Raw genomic sequence first — 23,286 nt, 5'->3', positions numbered from 1 at the left:
ACCTTGATAGTTGTATCTGTATAATTACTAAAGCTAGACACATTTTAGTCATACTTAATCCCCCTTTTATTGATTTCTCAATGTGCAAAACCATTTTTATTTTAAACTTTCCAAACTTTCTCAACATACTTTCTGTAAAGCACGGCAAACACACTTACACACCTTATGTCTCCCCATGTAGCTTTACACATAGTATTGCATAAATTCTATATCTGTGTGCCTTTTCACCCCACACCTTCAGTAATGCACATTGAAAATATGGCTAGGATTGTTAGCATCATTACTTGTACACATAATGTGACAAAAACCTAAGGCACTAGAAGTCATGGACTAGGGTCCACGTATTCTGCTGAAGCACACATAAATCTAAGATGAAAAAGGTAAGGACTAAATATTCACAGCAGGTTTTTCTGCTCAACATATACATGGGACATAAGAGGCATCACATGGCAAATACAAAACAGGAGCACAGGATTCATATTGTTCTTCATAGCCAAAATATAGGAGCTCATGTCCAGTAAGTATTAAGGTGATCTTAGTCACAGTCCAGCGCTTGAAGAGCCTAATTTATATCCAGAAATTATTTACTCATACAAAATGAAAATATAGGCACAATTATGTCCTAATGCGGCTTTTTCTGGTTAGAGTCAAGAATTGTGTCCAACAAAGCCTGAGAAGGAGAAACAGGTGGCATCCTGCAGTCGAAGTCACGGCACCTGTTTGAACATCTCTGCCGTCATGGCCGATATGTTTTGATCACATCTTTGATTGGCCTCCTGCATATTGGACAGCACGCATTGATCTGTCTCTTCAACTTTAGCCCACAGTCGTTGCACAGACACATGTGTCCGCAGGTGTAGATGACCGTGTCCACCTCCTGGTCGAAGCAAACGGTGCATTCTCCATTATTTCCAGCAGAGGGCAGATCTGAGGCAGTAAAAGTGGGAAAGACCGGGGGACTGAGAGGGGAGCTGGGAGCAGTCACTGGATGAAAATAAAGATAATGAAGGTCTTGAAGTGGAGCAGACAAGAAAGCATGTTTGCAGATAAAATCTGAGTACTAAGTGTATTTTATCTTTTCATAAGCCATCACAAATACAGATGTGTTTTAAGGGTCTTCAAAATGTTTTTTTCCTCAGTACATTTTAACTGATATTAAAAAAGGCAATGGGCTTTTTCCATGATCATAATAGCTGCAGATTAGTATTCTGTCACTTGAAAAATAAATAAACTCAACGTTAATAAAATTTGTTGGAGCTGAAGTATGTACCAATTAACAAAGGAACAATGAAAAAATATAACCTCAGTTGATGACAAAAAAGCATCTGTAACAGTGAGACAGTATTATCCAACAAAACTGTCTCTGCCTCTGCGTAAGATCTACACTATAGTGATCACGCCACGGTTTCTGTATACAATGCATTATGCAGGCTTGTCAACATTTGTTAACCTACCCAGAGAGGATTCAGAGGCAGAAGAGGATCTGTTGACACTGAACGCCAGGTCTGAGTCACTGTCATCTGGACTGCTGCTCTGGGAAGTACTGGGAGACGTGGAGGGAGGACTGGAGTGCAGAGTTCCTGTGTCACAAAGAAACACACAAACAAACCCCAGATAATTAGACTCATGGATAATAGAGCCCTTTGTTTGACTGTCATTTCATTACACTGTGTCCTTGAATTGTTTGAATAAAATTCTAGAGAGTAACCGGTTATATAAGATATCTCTAGTGCGCAATGTTTCAAAGAGGGTTTTTCTTTAGTATGTAACTGTTTGAGGATATTGCTGAGGATGTTATCTGAGCTGATGGGAGTTTATGTGGGAGGACGTGGACACTGTAGGTCACTCAACAGACACATGCAGATATAAACTATTCAACAGCATTCTTTTAGTCTGGGAAAACACAAAATTGTGAGGACTCATAAAAGGGCTGATGCCAATTAAAGAACTGTCCTTTATAGATGTCTATTTATTGAGTTATAAAGCAAAAGTTGAACATTTTGGAAAATATTAATGGATGGAGATCCTCTTTTCTCTTTATTCTAAACCTTGTGCCTATTACTCTCAATGCATCTGAACTACAGTTAGATCTCTGTTTCAGGTTATGCAAGGACAGGCTATAGTCTCAATCTGCCCCATAGATGTTTGATAATCTCATTTCTTTCCAACTCCATATTTTAATTTATAAACTGCAATTTTCAGCCCCAAGAGACAACCAATCGACCTAAGATCAATTGAAGCAATTTATCAGATCCACAAAAGACTTAACACAGCTTTCTTTCCATATGCAGCAGTAATCTCTTCAACCTATAAACAGACTTTGATGCATAATCACATTAGGTTTTGTTTCAAACTAGATGCAAAATAACAGTCTTATCTAAATAAAACAGTAGGTAATGCAATTTTGTGGACTTTTGGGCTAATAAAATAAATAAAAGTAACCTTTAGGATTTTGATGTAGTCCCCTGTGTTTACATAATGTTTGGATGCCATTAATACTCTGGTTACCTAGTATCCTGAGTCTGTTGACAGCCCCATGCAGGGTGAAAAAGGCCCACAGGACCTGAGAGGAGTCGACACAGAGCAGCCGGCCACGTCCCACTCCGTTCACCCCATGGTGCACTTCTCCACTGGGCAGCAGACTGAAGCTAAGCACATCTCCAGAGCAAGGCGTGGGGAAACCCCGGTGCACCACCCAATACTCTTTACGATCCAGGAGAGCCTCGGGGTCTGCTGGCAGGTCCCCTGCATGTAGACTTGCGGGGTCACAGGATGTTAAACCGAACAGAAGTGCCCCGAAGTAAGGGAGACCCAGGTGGCCAACCTCCACATACAAAGTCTCACTCACATGCAGCGGCCGGTCACTGAACACCAGAGTCCGACTGCTGTCCAGAAAGTGGATGCAGGCAGCTGAGCGGTCTGCGGAGAGAATTATGTCAGAGCCACGAACAGGGTGAAAGTGTAAGTCATTGTCCAGCGGGGCCGAAAGGCCCCGGACCACCCTTGGGACATTGAATCCAGTGGAGGCAGATGAGGAAGGTGTTGAGGTGGAAGAGGTGGAGGAGCAGCAGGGGATGAGCTGAGAGTAGTTGCTGAGTTGGAGGTTGGCCATTTTGGCAGCAGCAGCCTGGTTGTTTTCCAGCTGATTGTTGCTGTAATTGGCTGAGTCGTGGCTACTCTGGGGCAGATAGGCACTCAGACGGGCCGCGCTCAGGCAGCTGGATCCCACACTCTCAGCAAACGTGCTTTCTGAGGTGGAGAAGATGTGCAAACAAGTATGTGATTAGAAGAGATTTTGATATGATTTGTCCCAATTGAGCTTAAATCGTATACCTGCTTTTTTGCTTCTTCCCCTTTTGAAGTCCTTTTTCCACGCATTGCTGCAGCTTGTTGGATGCTTGTTTTTATTCATGTGTGCTTGGGCACATTATGGGCACATTATAAGGCTGTGACTCGCTATTGATTTATGTGTGGATTCTTGTTGATTAAGTGATTGAAGATTATGTGTCCATTATACTATTGCTGGTGAAATACTACTCAGAAATACTACTAGGTGAAATCTTTAAATGTTTTGTTTCATCAGACCAACCGTCACTGACACGACAACAAAGGAAAGTAGAAAATATACAAAACTTATACTATGATACATACTATGGTATCAGAATTCATATTACAACTACATTCCTCTGTTTTGTGGGTTATTATAAACAAGCCTGGTGCTAGTGACACCCCCCCCCCCCCCCTTTGACTTATGATGCATTCCTTTATTACTATTTCTAGTGATGCTGGAGCAGTTGAGTGCACTGGCCCTTCACCAAAGCTCCTGGGATCTGCTGCCTTGACCAAACATGGCCATAACTCCTGTCAGACTGAAGATAAACAGACCCGGTGAGTACGAGAGGGAGAGACTGATGGAGATGAAGGAGGTATAAAGGGGGAAAGTGACAAAGCGCGGGAAAGTTACAGTGTGTGAGTGCTAAGGGGGAGTGCTGTCTGAAGCCCAGTTATCTCTTAATGTTAGGTCAGCAAATCTGATAGGGGAGGTTTTGCTTTTAGACAGACAAGTTTTGTCACACGGACCATTTGGTCACCAAGCTGCCACATGCTGTGCTATACCTGCTCTTAATGTATTGGCCTCCACTGCTGCAGTAGAGCTTAGTGACACAGCTGCTCTCTGAACTAGGAAACTGCTTTAATTAAATGTGAATGTGTTGACACTCTAAAAATAAGCGTCTGAGGTTGCAGCGTTGTCATATTCCTGCTTAAAATATGTGGCATTCTAGTTGATGGATGACATTTATTTCAGATATCCACAGCTTAATATTATTATTAGAAGTAATGATAACTTCGTAAAAATTCATAAGCAGTCAGTTGTGAAATTTGTTCTTATCACTTCCTTTTGTACGTGAGTCAGCTATTGCTTGTATCTCTGCTGCACTCATGACAAAACAGAAATATTAAATGCCTACCGAGCAGCGTGACCTCCTGAGTGATGCCGTAGATATCTATGATGGCCCAAAGGGGACAGCCGATGCTGAGCCCACAGTGGAAGAGGATGGGCTCTCCTTCATTGATGCTGTAGAAAACCCTTCCGTGGCGATCAGCCCAGAATGACAACACATTGTCCTTCAAGGCCAGTCTCTCAGGCAGAGCTTTGGCCCAGTAGCCAGGCCGTGTCACCAGGTCTGGGCAAGCATACTTGGGGATGTCGGTAGCATCCAGTTCGCTGGGGTCAAGACTGGTGAAACCGAAGCGTAGAGCTCCACTCCAGCCAGAGTGCACACCAGTCAAACGAAGGCGCACCTAAATGAAAAAAAAATATATAAATGCACCAGTTTTTAGCTCGTAAAAGTAGAATCAGTAAAGTAAAGTAAAAAAGAGCCTGAAACAAACCTTCTCATAGAGGTGGACAGGCAGATGGCTGAATGTGATACCATTACAGAAGCTGTTCTTGCGGGTGGCACGGCGAAGCTGCCCATCCAGCCTGATATTCTTGCCTTTGGCATAGGGATGAAAGTGGGGTGAGTCCATGTTGATGCTGACCGGAGGAGCAGATGTTCTTCTCTCCACACCTGCTCCATTGTTGGGCAGGGTGTAGTACTGCCTGCTGGACACTGGGCGGTGATGTAGAGACGCATCTGTGAGTGGAAAAACAAAAAACAAAACAACAGTACAGCTAAAGAAGGTAAGTGGCATCAACGATTCAACCTGGTCAGCTGAGGTAGAAAGTGACACTAAAAGTGATAATGTCAGTTTTTTTTAACAAGGTCAAAACAGTAACATTACTATAGTACTGTAAATAGTCTCATAGCGCATGTAACCCATATTTACAGTGTAAAATAAAACCGTATCCCAAATCAGTCATCCTACCACGTCCATATGGAACGTTTATGAAGTACAAGATACAAGATAAATTTAGATAAAACTCAGCAATGCGAACCACAATAAAGGCGGGTGGTGTATGTAAAATTAACAGATATGAGCAAAGTTGATATTAGGAGGATGACAGTGGCAGGAAAACATTAAAAATTAACCAATAACTGACAACAGCCATAATAAATCTTCATCTTATTTACAGGCTGCACACACCCTTAGCCTACAGCATAAACAAACCCTGAATAGTCCCTTTCATTCCTCTATCTTCAGAGGTAGAGAATGAATCACTGTGCCTAGTCAGTAAAGAAAAATCAAAATAAAAGGATTATTCCATGATCCCATCTTCCTGCGAGTCAGTGGCCTATTTGGGAAATAATTTCTTGATGAGCATCGCAGAGCAAATGAATGAGTGTGACAAATTATACAGGACAACGTGAACTTGAGCTTACATTACACTCAGATTGTTTAAATTTAATGTGAAATAACATTACAGCTGTAGATGAATGTTCATGGTATAGACTGGCTGAAATCCAATATTTGAAGGCAGGCAGTGCATGTGTCTGCTCTTCTCCAGGCCCACAGAGTGATTGCATTTCTGTTTAAAATCCACTGTGATCTGGTGCAAAGACAATAACTCAGTAAAATGTTCCACAGCACATTTCCTAAATTAGACATTATCGCTGATTATATTCTAAACTATGAAGCAGCAGCAAGAACATCTGTAACATCTCAAATGATGTGCGGTGCCCCATTCTTTTCTGCTGGGAGAGTCAGAAAGAAAATGCTCTGGTTAAAGTACGTAGATACGTACGTAGTACTGTGCTGAGGGTTAGTCAGTGGGGTCTAGGCTCAGTAACCTCACTGACATGGTGATGTACTGGGACTTTGCAGGAAAATGACTCACTATGAAGACTGATATTGGCACTTATTTGCCATTATTAGAAGAAAGGCATTTTACAACTGGTCATTCTGGGAAGGAGAGCTTCCAATGTAGTACATTGTAGTTGGCCTCAGATTGTGCCTCCCATCTACAATCTGGTGCTGTCAAAAAGAAACACCTGGCAATGGTCGAAAGTCTCAGAAGCTCATTTAACTAAACGTATGATGATCTGATGTTACTTATCCTCACACCTTAAAGAAACATTTGTGAGTTGCAAATATGTCGCTATGTCTTTAACATGAACCAAACTTAAAGGTCTGTTGTGCAGTTTTTGACCACTAGTAGTGCTATGGACTTTTACTACTACTCCCATTATTGTTATTATTAATACAAAGACAACAGCTGGCAAGAAAACTGTAAACACTGATGTTTTCAAAATGTAAAAATGGATTAGCAAATGCTTACTTAGGACAGAAATGTGTTCAGTGTTTTTATATTTTTTTTCATCATGATGAACACTGAATGTAATTGCGTGTTTACAAGAAAACACCACAGGACACCTTTAGAGGATTTTACTACCACTTGTTTTTGTTTATATGAAGGTTACTATTTATTCCATTTTTAACTGAAACATTGTCCTAATTTTCTAATATTCCACTAAAAGAGCAACAACATGTGTCATTCTCAGCTTCTTCATTAAATGGTAAAAACTTTATTTTGACATTAAATCTTTTTATTGGGCAGATGAGGGTTTAAAGAGTCTTTTACGATTCTGGAAATACCCCCAGAGCAGCTGTTAGTATTGTTAAAAGAAATTCTGGTTGTTTTGAAGACCGCTGGGTATTTCTTTTAGAAAAAAAAACGGATGTTTAGCACTTAGTACATGGGAGATATAGAGGGTTGAGAGGCACATTTTAGATCAAGTAGTTTTAGTGTGTCGTGTGACATTGTCAAAATGTTAAGTTACCTTAAGTTAGCTTGAACAGCAATGCTGCTGATAACTGATCATCCCTGTGCAGTTGGCACCAAAATCATGAAAACAGCAAAGTAAAGAACCAGACAGAGACTGAGCAGAAATGTGGTTATCTCACAGAGCTTGGTTTGGAGGCAGACACTGTCTAAAACAAAGTGTCACATGTCTCTGCCACCACACAGAATCCAATTACTCTTAAATAAAGAGCAGGATGAAAGGGATTGTATCTCCCTATCTTGCTCCCAAAGAAAGACAAAAACACAAATAAATCCAATCATAAGACTGCACAAGAAACACTGCAGGCCAAAGGAAGTCTTTATCAAATCTACAACTGGATATGTGCATTCATCAGAGTTACCTTTGGCCACAAGATGATGAGGCTCCTTATTTTCTCATAGGCTGTACGTGTCTATTATACTGTAACATGTTCATACTGTGAGACATGAGCTTTGATCCTTTTAATTAAATTTGTAGCATCTTTATTTTTAGAAGTTAAATTTATCAAAGTGAGTATCGATTTCCTGATAAGAGCAACTGTCGAAAAGGGATTTGTATCATGACACACAGGACTGTAAAATAATATGATATAATAATTGAACCTATGAAAATCTACTCTTGAATATGTTGTACATGTCATCTCTATAAACACAGATTTTCTATTCAATTCACGTTAATCAAAACCATACAGTGCAAGCAGTAGGACCCAAGCTGCTGCTGCTCCTCTGTGACTAAATGTCCTCAGTCCAAACCCTACGTCAGCTGGCTCTGGTGGTAGAAACCACATCATTTTGCCACTGAGTGGGTTTGCTGGGGGCGTAGGAGTGTGACAGACATTAAATCAAAATGATATGGGGAACTGATTATCAAGTAATGTGCTTTAGAGAGTGATATCCAGAGAATTCATAATGACAGCTTTATGTAAAACAAAACAAAAAAAAAAGACATGGGGCTGACAATCAAATCAGGAATACAGTAACTCGCTGGCAAACACTAGAGGTTTCACTTTATGTGACAGCCCTGATACTAGGATAAATGCAAGATGTTGCCACTAGACATTATTGTGTGTAGAATTATCCGAGTTACCAGTGTGGTTTCAGTCATGATTTTAGTTTTGTGTGTTTCTATTCCTTACTAACCATGTGTCATTATGCTTTTTGTTTTGTGATTTATGGGGCTGCTGAAATGCCCCATAGGAATTGATAAAGTATGCTCATCTCTAACTTGAACATTATTTAAACTAAAAACAATTATATCTGAAAACCATACAAGATAATAATTACAATGTGCAAAAAGGAAGCTGCAAATACATTCATGTGACTGTGCAGCACAGAATGGTGACAAGAGGAAAAAACTGAGGAGCCATCTAATGCACAGTGGGAGATTGGGATTTAAAATACTAATCTGGAAATTATTTCTATCTTGCATTCAGGGATGTGACAGACTTCCCACCTTTATTCTGCAAAGACTATTAAAAGTTTCACTGTAAATGCCTGCAAGCTGCCAAACCGATCTGTTTTAACAGGGTACTGTTTTTTGTTTTTTTTTTTAAGCCAAACAAGCATTAAATGCTGATCAGTTACTATTACTTTTTACTAAAAGCCGCATCCCTGATAGGATTTGTAGCAGTAAACGACAGGTAGAAAGTGGATCTGCTGGAGCTCCTTACTGCTTGGACAGTCTCCCAGGGAATCACACTCTCCGCTCCCCCGTGATGGGCAGCGTGTCTCTACACAGAGCGAACAGACAAGTCGTCTAGAGGAATTAGGACAAGCCATGTGTATCTGTCGCTATCACGCTGTTTCACACAAACACCTAATCCGTGCGCGCGCGTTATAAGCTTCGAGAATGATAAATGAACATCAAGTCTCACCTATTAAAGGTTTGGGTGTCGTATTGCCCATTATATCCAGAAATTCCTTGCACCGGATGACAAGTTAATTCCGAATGCAAAATGTCTCTGTCCATCCATGTATCCTCGGTGTGATGATTATCTGCCTGGAACCAGCTTAATCTGAGTATTAGTGCCTTCTGATTGCGCTGCGTCTCCGCGCTGAGGCATGGACACCCTCCTCTTACTGTCAACCCCAAGCCGCTGCGACATGCAGACACCTCCAACTGGCGCACAGCAGCCCCCTCCTTGCCTTAGTGTAGGCTCCCCTCTTTAAAGACACAGTGAGCAGAGATTTCCCTCATAAGCAACACGGAGCCTCTTACACTATGTATAATAATTCACGCGAAGATGTGATGGAGCCCATGATAATGTGGTCTGCAGGACAAACATCTGCAGGAAGTCGGTCAGTCAGTACATTTGCATATAGAGCGGCTGTGTACAACAGGGTTAAACTCTGATAACAATAAACTGATGGCAAGGTCATTGTTCATGGTTGTTTAATAGATTTTCTTGTCCTGAAAGGGTTAATCTGATCTGACTACAGTCAGGAAATTTACAAGATTATTTTTCCTTTCATGTGTTCAGATTTTTAAATTAGAGCAAGACACATCATGGGGGAGGTGATGAGGCCTAATTTAATCACCTGTATTGAAGAAACAGACAAGGACTGCACACTTTTGATAAAAGTCCAAACACCATATGAGGAAATCCCCTTTTCTCCCACCCTATCCTCAGCCTTCCCACAGCCTTGACTGCTGGGCTCTCTCAAGCTGTTTCCTGTCTTCTGGACCACACTGCTCTCCAAGGAGCCATGGCCTGCAGGGCTTGTAGGACTGAGAGACCATCAGTGAAGGGAGTGCCGGCACAACACGTATCTCCCATATTGGAGGAGCCCAAGGCCCTGCCACAGCTGTGTGTGAACAGCTCTGAACAAAGGCTGCTGCTCAGGCAATAAAAAGCACGAAAATTGAGCAAATCATTTTTCCTTGATGTTAATGCAACTTTCAGATTGTGACTAACGGGAAAACATATGTCAGAACTAGAGTAATATTCTCTGGCTCATGAATGCAGGTTGAATATGCTGATATGATCAGTTTCTTACAGGAAAAGTGATTCTGGCCTTCCATGGCTGCCAGTGTGGTCATAAATGATGTAAAACCAGACTGGGACTAAATATAACTCAGAGACAAAAGCATTTGTTTCTACCTCCTCATTGGTGTTTGTTTTAGCCGGATATGATTGCTCCTTGCATGAGCCTTGAGTCAATGGCATTTTGGGTGCAGGGAAGTAGAAGTGAAAGCCCCCACCCACACCCTCAGTGCTGTCTCGGAAAGAGAGGACTGCCACGGCAAAGGGGATAACACAGGATGTGAATACGAGGCTGCGTTGGAGTCCGCAATCAAGCTTTCTCCGTAAACATGGCAGAGCTGCTGTAGCAAGTGTCGCTTTCTCTGATGCTTGCTTAGCTGCCTGAACACAGTATGGGGTGTTAATGATTGCTGAGCTGATTTTATACCAAAGGCAAGGAACTCTATTTCAGGATCATTTTCAGCACAATTATTTAATACGCTGCTGGAAGCCTGCAGAAATGTTCTGCATTATTGAGGGATTAAAAACGAATAGTTTTGCAATTTTGACAAATATGCTTATGTGTTCTCCTGCCAATAATTAGATGAACAGTTTAATACCGCTCTCAAGTCTGTTAATATGAAGCTTGAGGAAACAGCTTTAGTTAGCTTAGCTTAGCATAAAGTCTTGAAAATGAGGGCAGTGGCTAGTTTGACTTTATCTGTAGGTAAGAAATTATGATTTCACTTTGGATCCCAAGACTCCAGAAATTCAAAGCCCCTGGCCAAGAAAAACACATAAGCCCAACAAACAAAATAGGCCTACTGTTTCCCCATTTCCTGTCTTTTTTTTAAGATAAGCTGACTTACAGTCCACTGTAGCTTTTTCAATACAGTCAATCATATCTTTAGGTCTTACATCGGCCTGTGGGAAAAATGGGAATAAATGTGACTCCCAAATTGTCAGACTAGGTTACTGTGGTTTTGTGAGGATTTCCATTTAAGGAACACTTTCAAAAACAGAGAATAGATAATTTAGTACTGGTCAAATGTAAAATATACTACAGCAATCAAATCAGGCCCTCTTGATACACTGTATATAACGCTCTGATATACAGTGGGGCCTCGCTCGGTAGATTCAAATAGTCTGCGGAGAGTGGAATGTTAAACAAAACACATTGGTTTAAAGAGCATGTCAATGGTCTTCTTCATACGCCGCCAAAACCTAAATTACAACCCAGCATCCCCCTCAGCCCCAACCCCTGGTCACTGTCAACACAGATATGTTAGTCTGATTGTTCTGACAGCATGACAGACGCTAAAATGCTTCCGGAAGTCGAGACCAGCTTGAAAAGAGCCTACATTGAGGGTTTGACCACTCATTTGCAAGCAGAATCTTCATTTTACTGTGGTAGCGACCCTAAAAACAGAGACCCTAAAAAGCTGTGATTTGTACAAACAAAATTAGATGAAAGATGCACAATGAAACACTGTAAGTGTAAGATAAATTCGTAGTTAATCGGATGCAAATATAAACCATAATGTATACTGTTCTCGTCTGGGCATCAAGCATCTGGGAGGCAGCACTCTTACAAGGGTCCCTACAGCAACTAAAGTTATTTGCAGAGAAGAGGGCCAGACATGCCTCATTTGCTCAAAGAAACCTGGCCCACAGCAGTGTGACTGCTGCCATGCAGAGCTCCGCAGCGACTGCTCCTTGGACAGCAAAGTGTTACATTTGCAGTATTTGAATTCTCTTTAAAGATTCAAAGCAGAGTAGAAATGCTGAGCAGATGGCTTTTTGGGAAGCTTTGTATGTGGTGGTCTCAGTATCAGGAGAGGGCTGCTGTCCAAACCCCAGCCACTGATCTAATGGATGAAGTGAGTCATACCCACCTTCAATGTGAACACAACCATCTCCATCAAACACACATGGCCCAGCACAATGAGCCACATTCATACCACAATGTTTTTCTGGTCACCTCCTTTTATTCAAGTGCTGTTTTCTACTACAGTGTATTCACAAAACATCTGTTTTTAATATTTGCCCCTGTCTTTTCATTAAGTCCACTCTTAACGGGCCATGGGAGTCAAGCACCTGCTTTTCAACAATGCAGCATGAGTCCAACTACTGCCAAAGCTATTGTATCAGTAAAATGTCCCTCACATACACATCATGAATCATATTGACTTGGATTTTTTTCTAATCAGCTCAACAGTTCAGCATTTGCCTTTAATTTAGGGCATTTTAGGGAGAGTTCTTGCCATGTGCGTGGTGCCCCCACAGATTGTTCTAATTTCTAAAATCCTCAGATCATGAGACTGAATACTGTGGCAGTCTTAAGCAGACAAAATGGATGCATGCTTGATTTCACTCCTGCAATTTCAGATTACAGTAAATTAAAGACACCCCCAAGAAGTGAACTAAGGCAAATGGTCCAAATTGGACAAAGCAAAGCAATGTACAGTAATGTCAACTTCACAATTAAATCATGTTCAATTTCCGTTATTTTGTCTGTTTTGCAGAAAAAAATCTAACACTTTAAATAATTACTGATTCCTCATTTTGTAACAGAGCACAGCAACACAGCAAGGAGATAACTGCTAATTTTAGTTCTATGTATAACTCCTCTTGCAAACAGCTTTTCAGAGCTTCCCACCACTCCTCAGTCTGTTTAAAATTCACAATATAGCCTGAAGCAGCCATTAGTCCGGTCAAAACCCAAAGTGATTTGACTTGACTCATTACTACGGCATACATCTCAATGCAGCTTCTACATCTCAGACGACACATTATGATGCCAAATACAGTTAGGTTGTCTTGGAGACACAGCATCTCAGTATGTGTAGTCCCAATTAAAGAAGTGGACAAGAAGCTGGGTTTTTATTTGCCACATTTCTGGTCAAGGTCTAGAATGACCTTTCATGCTTTAACTTTCATTACATTAATTCGAAACAAACACCTAGAGACTTACATGTAACCCCAGAATTATTAATTATTTAATTATTTACTTATGTGCCCCAATACTGCTATGGTTTTTGCTGACTTAAATGTAGGCCTTGTTGCGCAGTGGTTATTTGCTAGCAGGACAGCCTATGTTATAAAGGACCATCAGTTTTGTTTTGTCTGAAGCAAAAACACATTGGAATCAATATGAAAACTGCCAGTGTTATTCACACTTTTATGCATAAAAGATAATGAAGGGTCATGCTTGTTTTTTTGTTTTTTTTTGTCTTTACAAATAATGATGGGAAACACAAAGGAATAATGAGATCATACACACGTCCACAGTAATGTTAATAATGGTAATGATAATGGACAGAAATATCGACTGTAATATGAGGAATTTCCTGATTCATTTTCCACTGAGGGAATCGAAATAATCCCATTAAGTAACATCAGGCCTTGACATAAAGGGCCCCTGACTTTAACACAGTAGAAACAATCATTGGCGTGGCATTGTATTCAGTCTTGCTGACAAGATCACTTTTTTATGGAATACCAATTAATGTTGCAATTTTCTGTGAAGAACAACATTTTTATTTTGCAGCAGTGGAAGATGAAACAATGGCATGCCTCCACTAAAATGTTGTTTTAGGCCTCTTTGTCAGTGGGAGACATACTAAAAATGGCCTTTCAATGTATTAAACCAGATGCACGGACAGTGTTCTTCCTCCATCTGTTCCATTGTCTTGGTGTTCTCTAGGATGAGGAGCGGATGCACCGCTGAAGTAGATGCAGGAAATACTCTTAGCCCAGAACAACACAGCCAACTTCTTCTAGCCTTTTAGTGTCTTCAGACACAAGTGCAGCGTAAGGCGGTGGCAAATCCCTAATTTATAACCCCAAAGTTTTTCTATTGTTTACTGAGGTGTAGCAATCAGTTATCAGCTGTGATGAACAAACATTGTTCCCCACAAGTATTCAATCTTCATTTTTTATTTAATTTTTTCATCTCTTAAAATCCAGTGACTCAACAGTAGCATGCTTGTGGTAGTGGAAAAGTAATGTAAAGCATTTCTCAGATGACAAATCACAGCTGTGACAGGTGTCATGTCTCTGGGCAAAAAATGAACAGGAACGTCTTTGTGATCTTTAACATAAAACACTCAACGCAGAAATGTGCACTGATCAGTAAAATCTATGCGTAGAAAATTGTTTAATATCAACTTCACAACTAGATAAAACCAAAAGTAAATGTAAATATGGAAGGATTTTCGTTGGTTCCTGTATAACTGTTCGTTTAAATGTGTTTTATTGTGGGATAATGTTCTGAAGGTGGAATAGATGGCGGTGACCCACAGCATTTCACTGCTACACTGCACTTGTAAAAAACACTTGTGTCATATTCACATTAATTTAGTCAGGCATACAGGGGGAAAGCAGCAAATTCTTGTGGTATATATTAAACAGCAAGCCTATAGTTAAGAAGATCCAAATTAAGCTTGTTAACATCATTAGAATTTATGACACAGTTCAAAGGGAAATCGCTTACCAAGCAATTTAAGGCTTGTCAGAATTTGCCTGCAGGCTCCCAATTTCTAACCTCCAAATTGCTCCTACTCTCAAACATTCAGGAGAATAGAGTCCAAAATCTCATTAGAGGAACACAAATGGTTTTGGGGAACTGCTGAGCAGTCCAGATTGGGGCTTTTCAGCTATAACCGTTTTACAATTTTAATTAGTTTCTTTATGTTTCTCCCATTTCATGAGTTGATCAAGTAATATAATTTCTCACTTGAGTTAAGGCAGCAGTTTATTAAAGTTAATGTTCCTCACAAGCGGAATTAAGGCCTCACTCATGTACTATACTGTAAACCATATTATAGTGTATATTGAGGGTTAGAGTTTGCTTTTTTGGTATTCACACTGCTAGACACACAGAAGCAATTAGGCAGCAGTAACCACTCAAGCACTCGGTCATTTTTAGTTAAGTATTTCCTATGCAAAGTTAGAGTTACATCATTGAATAACTATCACCAACGATAACAAGAGAAAACTATAAACAACATGTAAAGTCTCTGGTACTTTTCCAAAATCAAATATTAACAGATTTGTATATCTGTGTCATGTTGCTAGGCAACAAAATGTTCACACACAGCTGGCACCCATTGTGATGTAGACCTTAACTGCAAAGGGCTCAATAACCAAACGAAGGCCCTGGGGTTATCACACAAAATAATAAAATACAACTATAATCTGGTGCAGTCACAAAAACATCCAAGACCAATTTCAACAATAGGCATTAACAAACTCTTTGTTTGAGAAATGATTCCACCAAAGGAGAGAGAATCGGGAATGAAAGCCAGCAGCTGTCATATTATGTGCTGGTCATCAGTGTGCGCTCTACTCTTACTTCCATAGGAAAGGGCATATGGGGATAGCAGAGACCTCCAGATACTGAATTACATAATAGTATATTTCCTGCAAACCAATCTTTCCATTCCTGTGCAGCTGGGAGTCAGAGACAGTGACACAGACCCGAGCTGGATGTAGGGTAATATACTTGAACTCCGGCTTTCCTGACAAAAGTGTTTTTAGCAGTTGCCTCGTCTCTGTCCCTTTATAGATGGTATGAGTGACACAGACTGTCCACCTCCAGATTTCCAATAGAAGACAAAAAATCCAACTGGAAAAGTACTGCTGATATAATGCATCAAAGTGGGTAAATTACTTTGTTTTGGCCAACAAGCCTTAAATCACAATAACCAAACTGTTTTCCTTTTGGGTCTAATGATGGATGCTTATTATTTTATAGTATTGTCACAGTTTCTGCCCTCTAACAACAGATCCACAGGTTGAAAAGGGACTCGTCAGCAAGCTAAAACAGGAGCTTTGAAAACAAGTTTTTGTTCTCTACTGGACTTGCATCACATATAAATGGACAAATAATTGACACTCTGGGGGACATAAGTCAAGGCTCTCCTTCCTGCTCTGGCTTCATGAATGACTCATGTCAACTGTCATAAAGGACATTCAAGCCACTAGCAGCAATGTATCAGCAAGTCCAGCAATAATGTGATGTTCTTTTTGGTGTCATGGGCAATTTCAAGGCCTGCAGCTCTCTTTGCTTCGGCTTTAATGAAGTTGAACAGCATTGTGTCACTTCATGTAGCACGCCAACAATAATGTCCTTTGACTTGAACAAGGATGACATGCTGTGGATTGTCTAGCTGGCATATTGTCACTCACGCTGCTCGCCTTCGTTACTGGACAATCATCTATCATGCTGAAAGGAGAATCACTTTTGTCTTCAGCACATATTTTTCAACACTGTACCTGTCATCTTAGCTCTACAGTCCTGCCAGCATTGTCTCCAGAGTGCCTGTGTCGTTTCCTTTCCAGCTCCCATGTCCTCTGCTGTTGCCCTTTTGCCTTTACGCATCTTTCTTCTACCAACTATTTCAGAACAAAGGACAAATATGAAGTCAAAGGTACACTCGTTTCTGTGCTATGGGTCTTGATCGGAGGCATGCTCCCTGCCTTGCTGCTGACTAAGGTGGGCGTAGGTAATTAGACACCAGGTCCTGTTACTCCATGTCTCCTGGGAAACAGCTGCCATCCACCCCTGGTTCCCATGGAGCAGCTTGAAGCTGAGGTGTGTACCGACTCTTCTGATAGCTACCACTCTGTTCTGGATGGATGCCCTTCACTGAGCACATCCAGGCTTCTCTCTTCCCTGCTACCTGAGGCATCGCTTCAGGACCACTGATCACCATCACACATTTTGAAAGTGTGAGAGTGACATGTACAGGATAACACATCTGCCTGGAAAGTCTATAATATTTCACTTATTTCCCAAATGGCAGTGAAAAATAAAAATAAACAATGTACGTGACTAAGCAACAGAGATAGATCAGCAGATTCAGTTCCATTTGTTGTGGTTGACCCAGTTGAAGTCAAAGACCAAACTAAACAAAACTGTATTGTACTGTACTGTATTTTTTCTCAATAACAGAATTGCAGCATTAAGGGACAGAGAAATAGAAATGTTGTTTCCACAATGCTATTTAGAGCATAATGAAATAGATGACTAGAATAGAAATTTGTAGACAACAAAATAATCACACATGGGTTGTGATTTAGTGATTTTGGATTTTGTGCACAATGTATTTGTGCTTTTCTTTGATCTCAGGCTATTTATAATATATTTTAATCCACAAACAATATTCAAATCTAACCCTTCATTCGAGTGTCTTCAAAGTCTAGTGAACTTGGAATGCATTGGACTGGACACTGTCCACTATCTTGAAGCTCACTCCACAGATGGACCGCATTCCAGACATCAAACACAACACTCCTGGAAGGTCATGAACCAGTGAGAACTGTGTAAGCTGATCCCATGTCCAAGACACTTTGAGACGTTACGATGTACAGCACGCAGTTCATACAGTGTGCTCAAGCAGGTAAACAACTACCTCACCCCCAGAAACAGGTAGTTCTGAAATCTGCATGTCTCCTTTATCAATGCTCTGCAACACAAAGCCACATAACATCACATAACCCCTGCATTGGATTTGAAGAGGGAAAACACGGACGCAAGCGTCACCTTTAACACTTCTATGCCACCGAGTGTTTCCGCCCATCTGTGCCCCTTTTTTCCATTCTTCATGTCCTTCTGTCATCGGGTTAACCCCCCATCCAAGCCTTTTGTGTAAACGCACGTCTATCACTGAAATAGGCCTTTAAGCATTTATTTATCTTACTCATTATTTTTTCCCCCCTCTGCCTGCAGCCAATCTTCCCTCTTTCCCATTCCCTGGCCCCTGCTCTCTTGTCATGACATTGGCCTGTGACATGTGTGGGAAACTTCTGCGGGGCCCCTGCTTAGAACAGGACACTGATATACTGAGAGTGCTGGGTGACAAAGCTATTTTGGGAGCTTGTAAATACAAGAACTTCCTTTCCGAAACTGTATCTTATATCCCGAAGATATCAGATATACAACGAGAAGCAATACAGAGGCATAAAGTGTAACATGTCTATTATCACATTTAGCACAGCATCTCTTTCTCTTTCTCTTTGTTTTTAAATCAGCAGCATATTGTTACAGGGCTCAGGTCCAAACAGTGTCCACCACTTTGTTTTTACCAGCAACTTTCCAAAACACAGATTTACACGTTGTACAATAATGAATCTGGCTTTCGCATACGACATATCTTCATCGGTTATTGTTCTTCCTCTATAATGGCATTTTCAGGTGCTTCCATGTGTCCAAGTCCAAATTTTATGGGGAACATCCGGCTCACTTTTCTACCAGGAACGCCCAGACCCTCTCCCTTGTTTGGAAGTTCAGAGACAAGACAAGAAGCAACACAAGGAGGAAACTTCATTGAAGTGAAACGTAAGAGGAGGAAGCAAAGATTAAGATAAGGGAGAGGTTGGAGTCTGCTGCCAGACTTCATCAGTTGAGCAACTCTAAACTGCAATTCTCCTCAGTTAAAAAAAAAAAAAAGGAACTGTTCTTGCCCTCAGCGGTATTGACCATTTACCATTTTTTATTTTGTCTAAACATAATTAAGGCCAACAAAAAACAATCTTTAATTGGTAAGAATGTGCATGAATTATTTAAATAAAAATAGTTTAAATATGAATCTTTATAAAGTCAACATGCTAATCAGAAAGTAAAGATACGCTCCTTTGCTTTGTTTTTTCTGGAAGATGAAAATCATTGGGTTTGGGCTTTTGTTTGAATAAAACAAGTTCTTTGCAAGGGTATTTTAACTATGTTGTGATGTTCATCTCAGGCTGTATGCCAGTAAGTACTGCTCACCACAAGCTAATGTTAATGTTTAGATGCTATAATTTTGACAAAAGTAGCAAAAAGGCTTTTGTATTAAAGGTGTTTATCCTATAGGTTAATGTCACGAGTTCCTGTTAGAACATGTGCCTTCATTGTCAGGTAGAGATTGCCACAAGCTTATTTGCTTATACTGTTTCAATTTTATAATTTTTAAACAAAGTAAAAAAAGACTTTTGTTTTGATGGTTTGAATCTAGTAGGTCACAAATGTGTGTGTGGGTGTGTGTGTGTTAAGGTGGCTTGCTTTCGCTATTCTGTATCAGGAGGTAGAAATATTGTCAGGTGAGGTGTGTGTACACAGCTCTGAGTCACCCACACATTTAACAGCATTACACCCCATGAATCAAGAAAGCTAATCAGAAAGCTAATGTAATTAACTAAAGAAATCCCTTTTATGACACTGTGGTTTAAATTTGGAGTCTGAGGATACAAACTGGATCAGCAGTTTCCACTTTACTTCTAAAATAGGTTTTTGATTCTGGTAATGCACCTGCAGGTGTTCTGGAAGAAAAAACATGTACTACTGTTTCCTTTGAAAGGCAGAATATCTGAACTCTATCAAGTGTTTCTACCTTAAATGGCCAAAAATAAAATTGTCTGTAGAGTGACAATTGTGACTTTGAGGACACGTTGAATAGAAAAATTGGGTTGAAAATCTCTCCCTTTTGCCCACAGAGGGGCAAAAATTCCAATCATTGATGGCCGATATCATTTTGGAAACAGTCAAAAATATCTTAAACTAAAAACTGCCACTCAAAAAAAAAAAAAAGACTTAAACAATACTCTCAAAAAGCTTTAGGTTTTTGTGCCGTGTTTAAATTTTCTATCATCTTTTTATCATGATGTATGATGACAGTCTGGCGTGATAGAGGGCTGGTCTGAGCACTTGTCACATTAATTCTCTATTCATATGAATGGGAAATTTCTGCTCATTTCTTGGCTAATTTTATCACCATGGTAACACCATTCGCTACTAAAGGCTGTGACACACCATTTCCATACAACCTGCTCATTTTGATGTATAATTTGCCTGAGTGTTCTTATGTCAGAAGCTGGTAGCACAGCAAATTTTCTACAGAAGAATAAGAATAAGCAGACAAATTAGGATGCAGGATTACAATTACTCTGTTGCGCTGCTTTGCAGCAGGCACACCACATAATCTGACCACTAATAATAAAATTGCTGAATATTATTCTCAGCTTTGGAAAGAAGAAAGGCTGAACCATTGTCATGACCTGCTCATGAAATTTAAATCAACTTTAAAAATGTACGCCTACACTGCCTTGACTCCCCATCACTAAAGATGATTAACACATGATATAAATGTCCAGTGACTATTACAGATGAAATGATCTCATTTTATGTCTGTTTTGTGGGCTTCTCTGTTTCACACATGCACACATACACACGCACGAACACACATACACACGCAACCACACACACACATGCACGCAGTGGAGAAGTCTTGAATAATTAAGATGGTTTTGAATGTTTAACTCCCTCCCCTTATGCCACAAGCTTCATCACAATGGAGAGAAATGGCCAAAGTCATACTCAAACACACACACACACACACAAATGTGTTGTAGGTACTTTAAGCAACAGGCCACCTGAGACAAACTGACCAAAGTCTGAAAACAACAGATGAAGCAGTCATGATGATGGTTCCTTGTGTAACACAACAAAGTCTGACCTGAAACTCTATACTCTGGTCTTCTCTCTGACGGCACTTCTCTCCACTTTCATCCTCCTTCAAAACACTCACTCAGTCTGATGGTATCAGATCTGCTGCTGACATCATGGCTTAGTGAGTTCAGAGTCCAAACGTAAGCCACATAATAGGTACCAATACTCTTCACACAGAGGCCGCACTGCACTGAAAACAAACCTCAGTGGAAAATACCCAACCCCACCTGTTGCTTGAAGCAACAAGCTTCCACTGAACTGCAGAGTAAACATGACTTAATGACAATGTTGCTTCACAGAATATGAGTTTAGATGTGAACAATGGATGGTTAAATAGAAACAATGTTTACTGTTTTATGCTGTGATCTAATAAAGGGGGAAATGATGAAAGATGTAGCTTGGCTGCAATAATCCAATGAACTCATCTCTGCGCTTGCCAAAATCAGATCATGAAGTGATGAACTTTCTATCGGTCTGCCCCAACTACTTAATATTACTGTAATATAGTGGCGCCACCTATTGGTGCATTTTGGTACATCAAAAACTAACTAGTAACTAACTAAAAGTAACTATAATGTCAGACTAGGAAAATAATTTCTTAGTTATTTTTAATTTGTGAGGTTGAAGGGCCCTGGAGCAACTGAACCCATACCAGGAGGAAAATAAAAGCAATGTGTGCTCTTTGTTATGTGTTATATATAACACATTATCATAAACTGCTTAAAACTAAAACTTAGAAAAAAAAACTTGTTCATATGTTCATAATTTCTTAAACAAAAACATAGCTTTTTTACTATGCATTTTGTATTAATTCTAAATTGTTAATCAGGTGAACGTGGAGCTAGAAATTGCCTACATAGAGCGCAAAAGAAGCAACAAGCAATACAATCATATCCAAAGATTTAAAAATCTGCAAAAAAGGTTTGTTTTATTTTCTTCTAGATTATATTTGTTCCTGTCCAGCGACTTCCTCTTTCTCACAAGCATTTTTTTTTTTCCATTACCCTGCAGGGGTCTGGGAAAGCTCTGACATCACCGGGGGCTTATGTGAACCGCTTCAGCCACACGGGGCCCAGTGCTGCAGCAAATGAGCAACAGGCATTTCCTGTCTGCTTAAAACAACAAATAACAAAGTTTCATTAATATGAAACTTAACAGAAATAGGCTCAGGGTTAGATATCTGAGATATTAAATGCTTTAGAAAATGTGTTAATAAATGTATATGTTTACACGTACAATGGTATTGTTTATTCATTGTACATTTCTCAACTTAATGCTACTTTTGTTTATTGGCTTTTTACATTTTTGGGGGTTTTTTTGTTTTTGTTATTTCTTCTTTTTTGTTAACTGTACATAATTCCAGGCCCATCTTTACTGAATATTATATTGAGCATGTTGAAATATAATGCAGGTCAAAAGTAAAAACACATTCTCATGTATATATAAAATATATGACTTGTACTCTGAATAACTCTGAAAGCAGTACATTTTTTAAAATGATGTAATTTGGTAAGTTATTGGTTACGTCATTTCATGCTGTAAATGTGGGTTCAGGTATCTCTGAACCCACATTTGATGTCAGAAACCACACTTGATGTCAGAACTATCAAGTCCAAGTGTACACCAACTAGTGGTTGTACTTAAAAACTAATTCTCTATTGTTTTATATTAGCACAGCATTAACAGCATTAAGAGAAAAAACATGCAGTGAAGTCACGAGGAAAACAGGAGGTGGAAGCACAAAGGTTTGGCCTTACCCTCTCTTCTGTAGTTAAGAGTCTTTTCTTTCTTGGAAAGAGACAAACTGCTCAAATTAAAGGCAATGAACCCATTTGAAGACTGTTTGTTTCCCATATTCTCTGCTACAGAACTTAACTGAACTAATGATGATTCTGCTAGGTAACTGTCTTCTGGTAGGGGGTCTCTAGATGAATCAGGATTTCTGAAAATCAGTTGTTAGTAACACAACCAAATCCCGCTAGAAATTTGAAGAAGTGTAAACATGAGCATGTGTCTTTTGTTATCTCTTTATACTGTCCAATAAAATCCAACCTGAGAGGGGGAAAGACATGTGGCACATGGGTAGTCAACTGTCTGTCTGTGTGTGTGTGTGTGTGTGTGTGTGTGTGTGTGTGTGTGTGTGTGTGTGTGTGTGTGTGTGTGTGTGTGTGTGTGTGTGTGTGTGTGTGTGTGTGTGTCTGCAGACCGTTAAATATGCACATGGCATTGAAAGGAAAGACTGTTGACTTTGGTTACAGCCCACACTAGAGTTTCTAAAAAAGGGGAAGTGGGCGTGCACTGTAATATTCCTGTCCTTGAGAGGAGAGTGCAAACTGGTGGCACTGAAGTTTGTTCAGGAGAATCAGCTCACATTTATTTGCTCTTAACAAATTGGGCTCTGTCCAAAAAGCAAAATAAAAGTAAAATGTAGCCACTTGACATGATAAACTGCAGCTCAGGTGTCCAGAAAATGAATAATGACTGAATTCCATTTAGATGCTTTTGTCTAAGGTGATCAGTGAATAAATTAGTACTTAGATGCTAAACCACAAAGAAAATTATTTGCTAAAAATAGAAGTCCTGCATTCAAATGGGATTTGTTACATTTC

The 23,286-nt window shown here is 40.0% G+C and overlaps 1 protein-coding gene across 3 annotated transcripts; it reads right to left on the bottom strand.

The window, feature by feature from the left end:
- Positions 1 to 24: 24 nt before the first annotated feature.
- neurl1b (neuralized E3 ubiquitin protein ligase 1B) lies at positions 25 to 22,592 on the bottom strand. 3 transcript variants are annotated; one of them, XM_067518745.1, is made up of 6 exons: positions 22,435 to 22,592; positions 4,894 to 5,138; positions 4,470 to 4,803; positions 2,509 to 3,249; positions 1,455 to 1,580; positions 25 to 927 (listed from the first exon to the last, which is right to left on the bottom strand). In XM_067518745.1, exons 1-6 carry the CDS (start codon positions 22,529 to 22,531, stop codon positions 737 to 739), a joined length of 1,734 nt encoding a protein of 577 aa, XP_067374846.1. In that variant the 5' UTR covers positions 22,532 to 22,592; the 3' UTR covers positions 25 to 736. The 3 variants fall into 3 exon arrangements, with proteins under 3 accessions (XP_067374846.1, XP_067374845.1, XP_067374848.1); XM_067518744.1 differs by having other exon boundaries at positions 28 to 984; positions 22,435 to 22,585; XM_067518747.1 differs by lacking the exon at positions 22,435 to 22,592 and adding an exon at positions 9,100 to 9,491 and having other exon boundaries at positions 29 to 984.
- Between the last annotated feature and the right edge of the window lie 694 nt (positions 22,593 to 23,286).

The sequence above is a fragment of the Channa argus genome, chromosome 10, assembly GCF_033026475.1.
Source record: "Channa argus isolate prfri chromosome 10, Channa argus male v1.0, whole genome shotgun sequence".
Lineage (NCBI taxonomy): Eukaryota > Metazoa > Chordata > Actinopteri > Anabantiformes > Channidae > Channa > Channa argus.
Note: the sequence above shows the minus strand (reverse complement) of the source record. Positions and strands in the feature narration are given on the sequence as shown.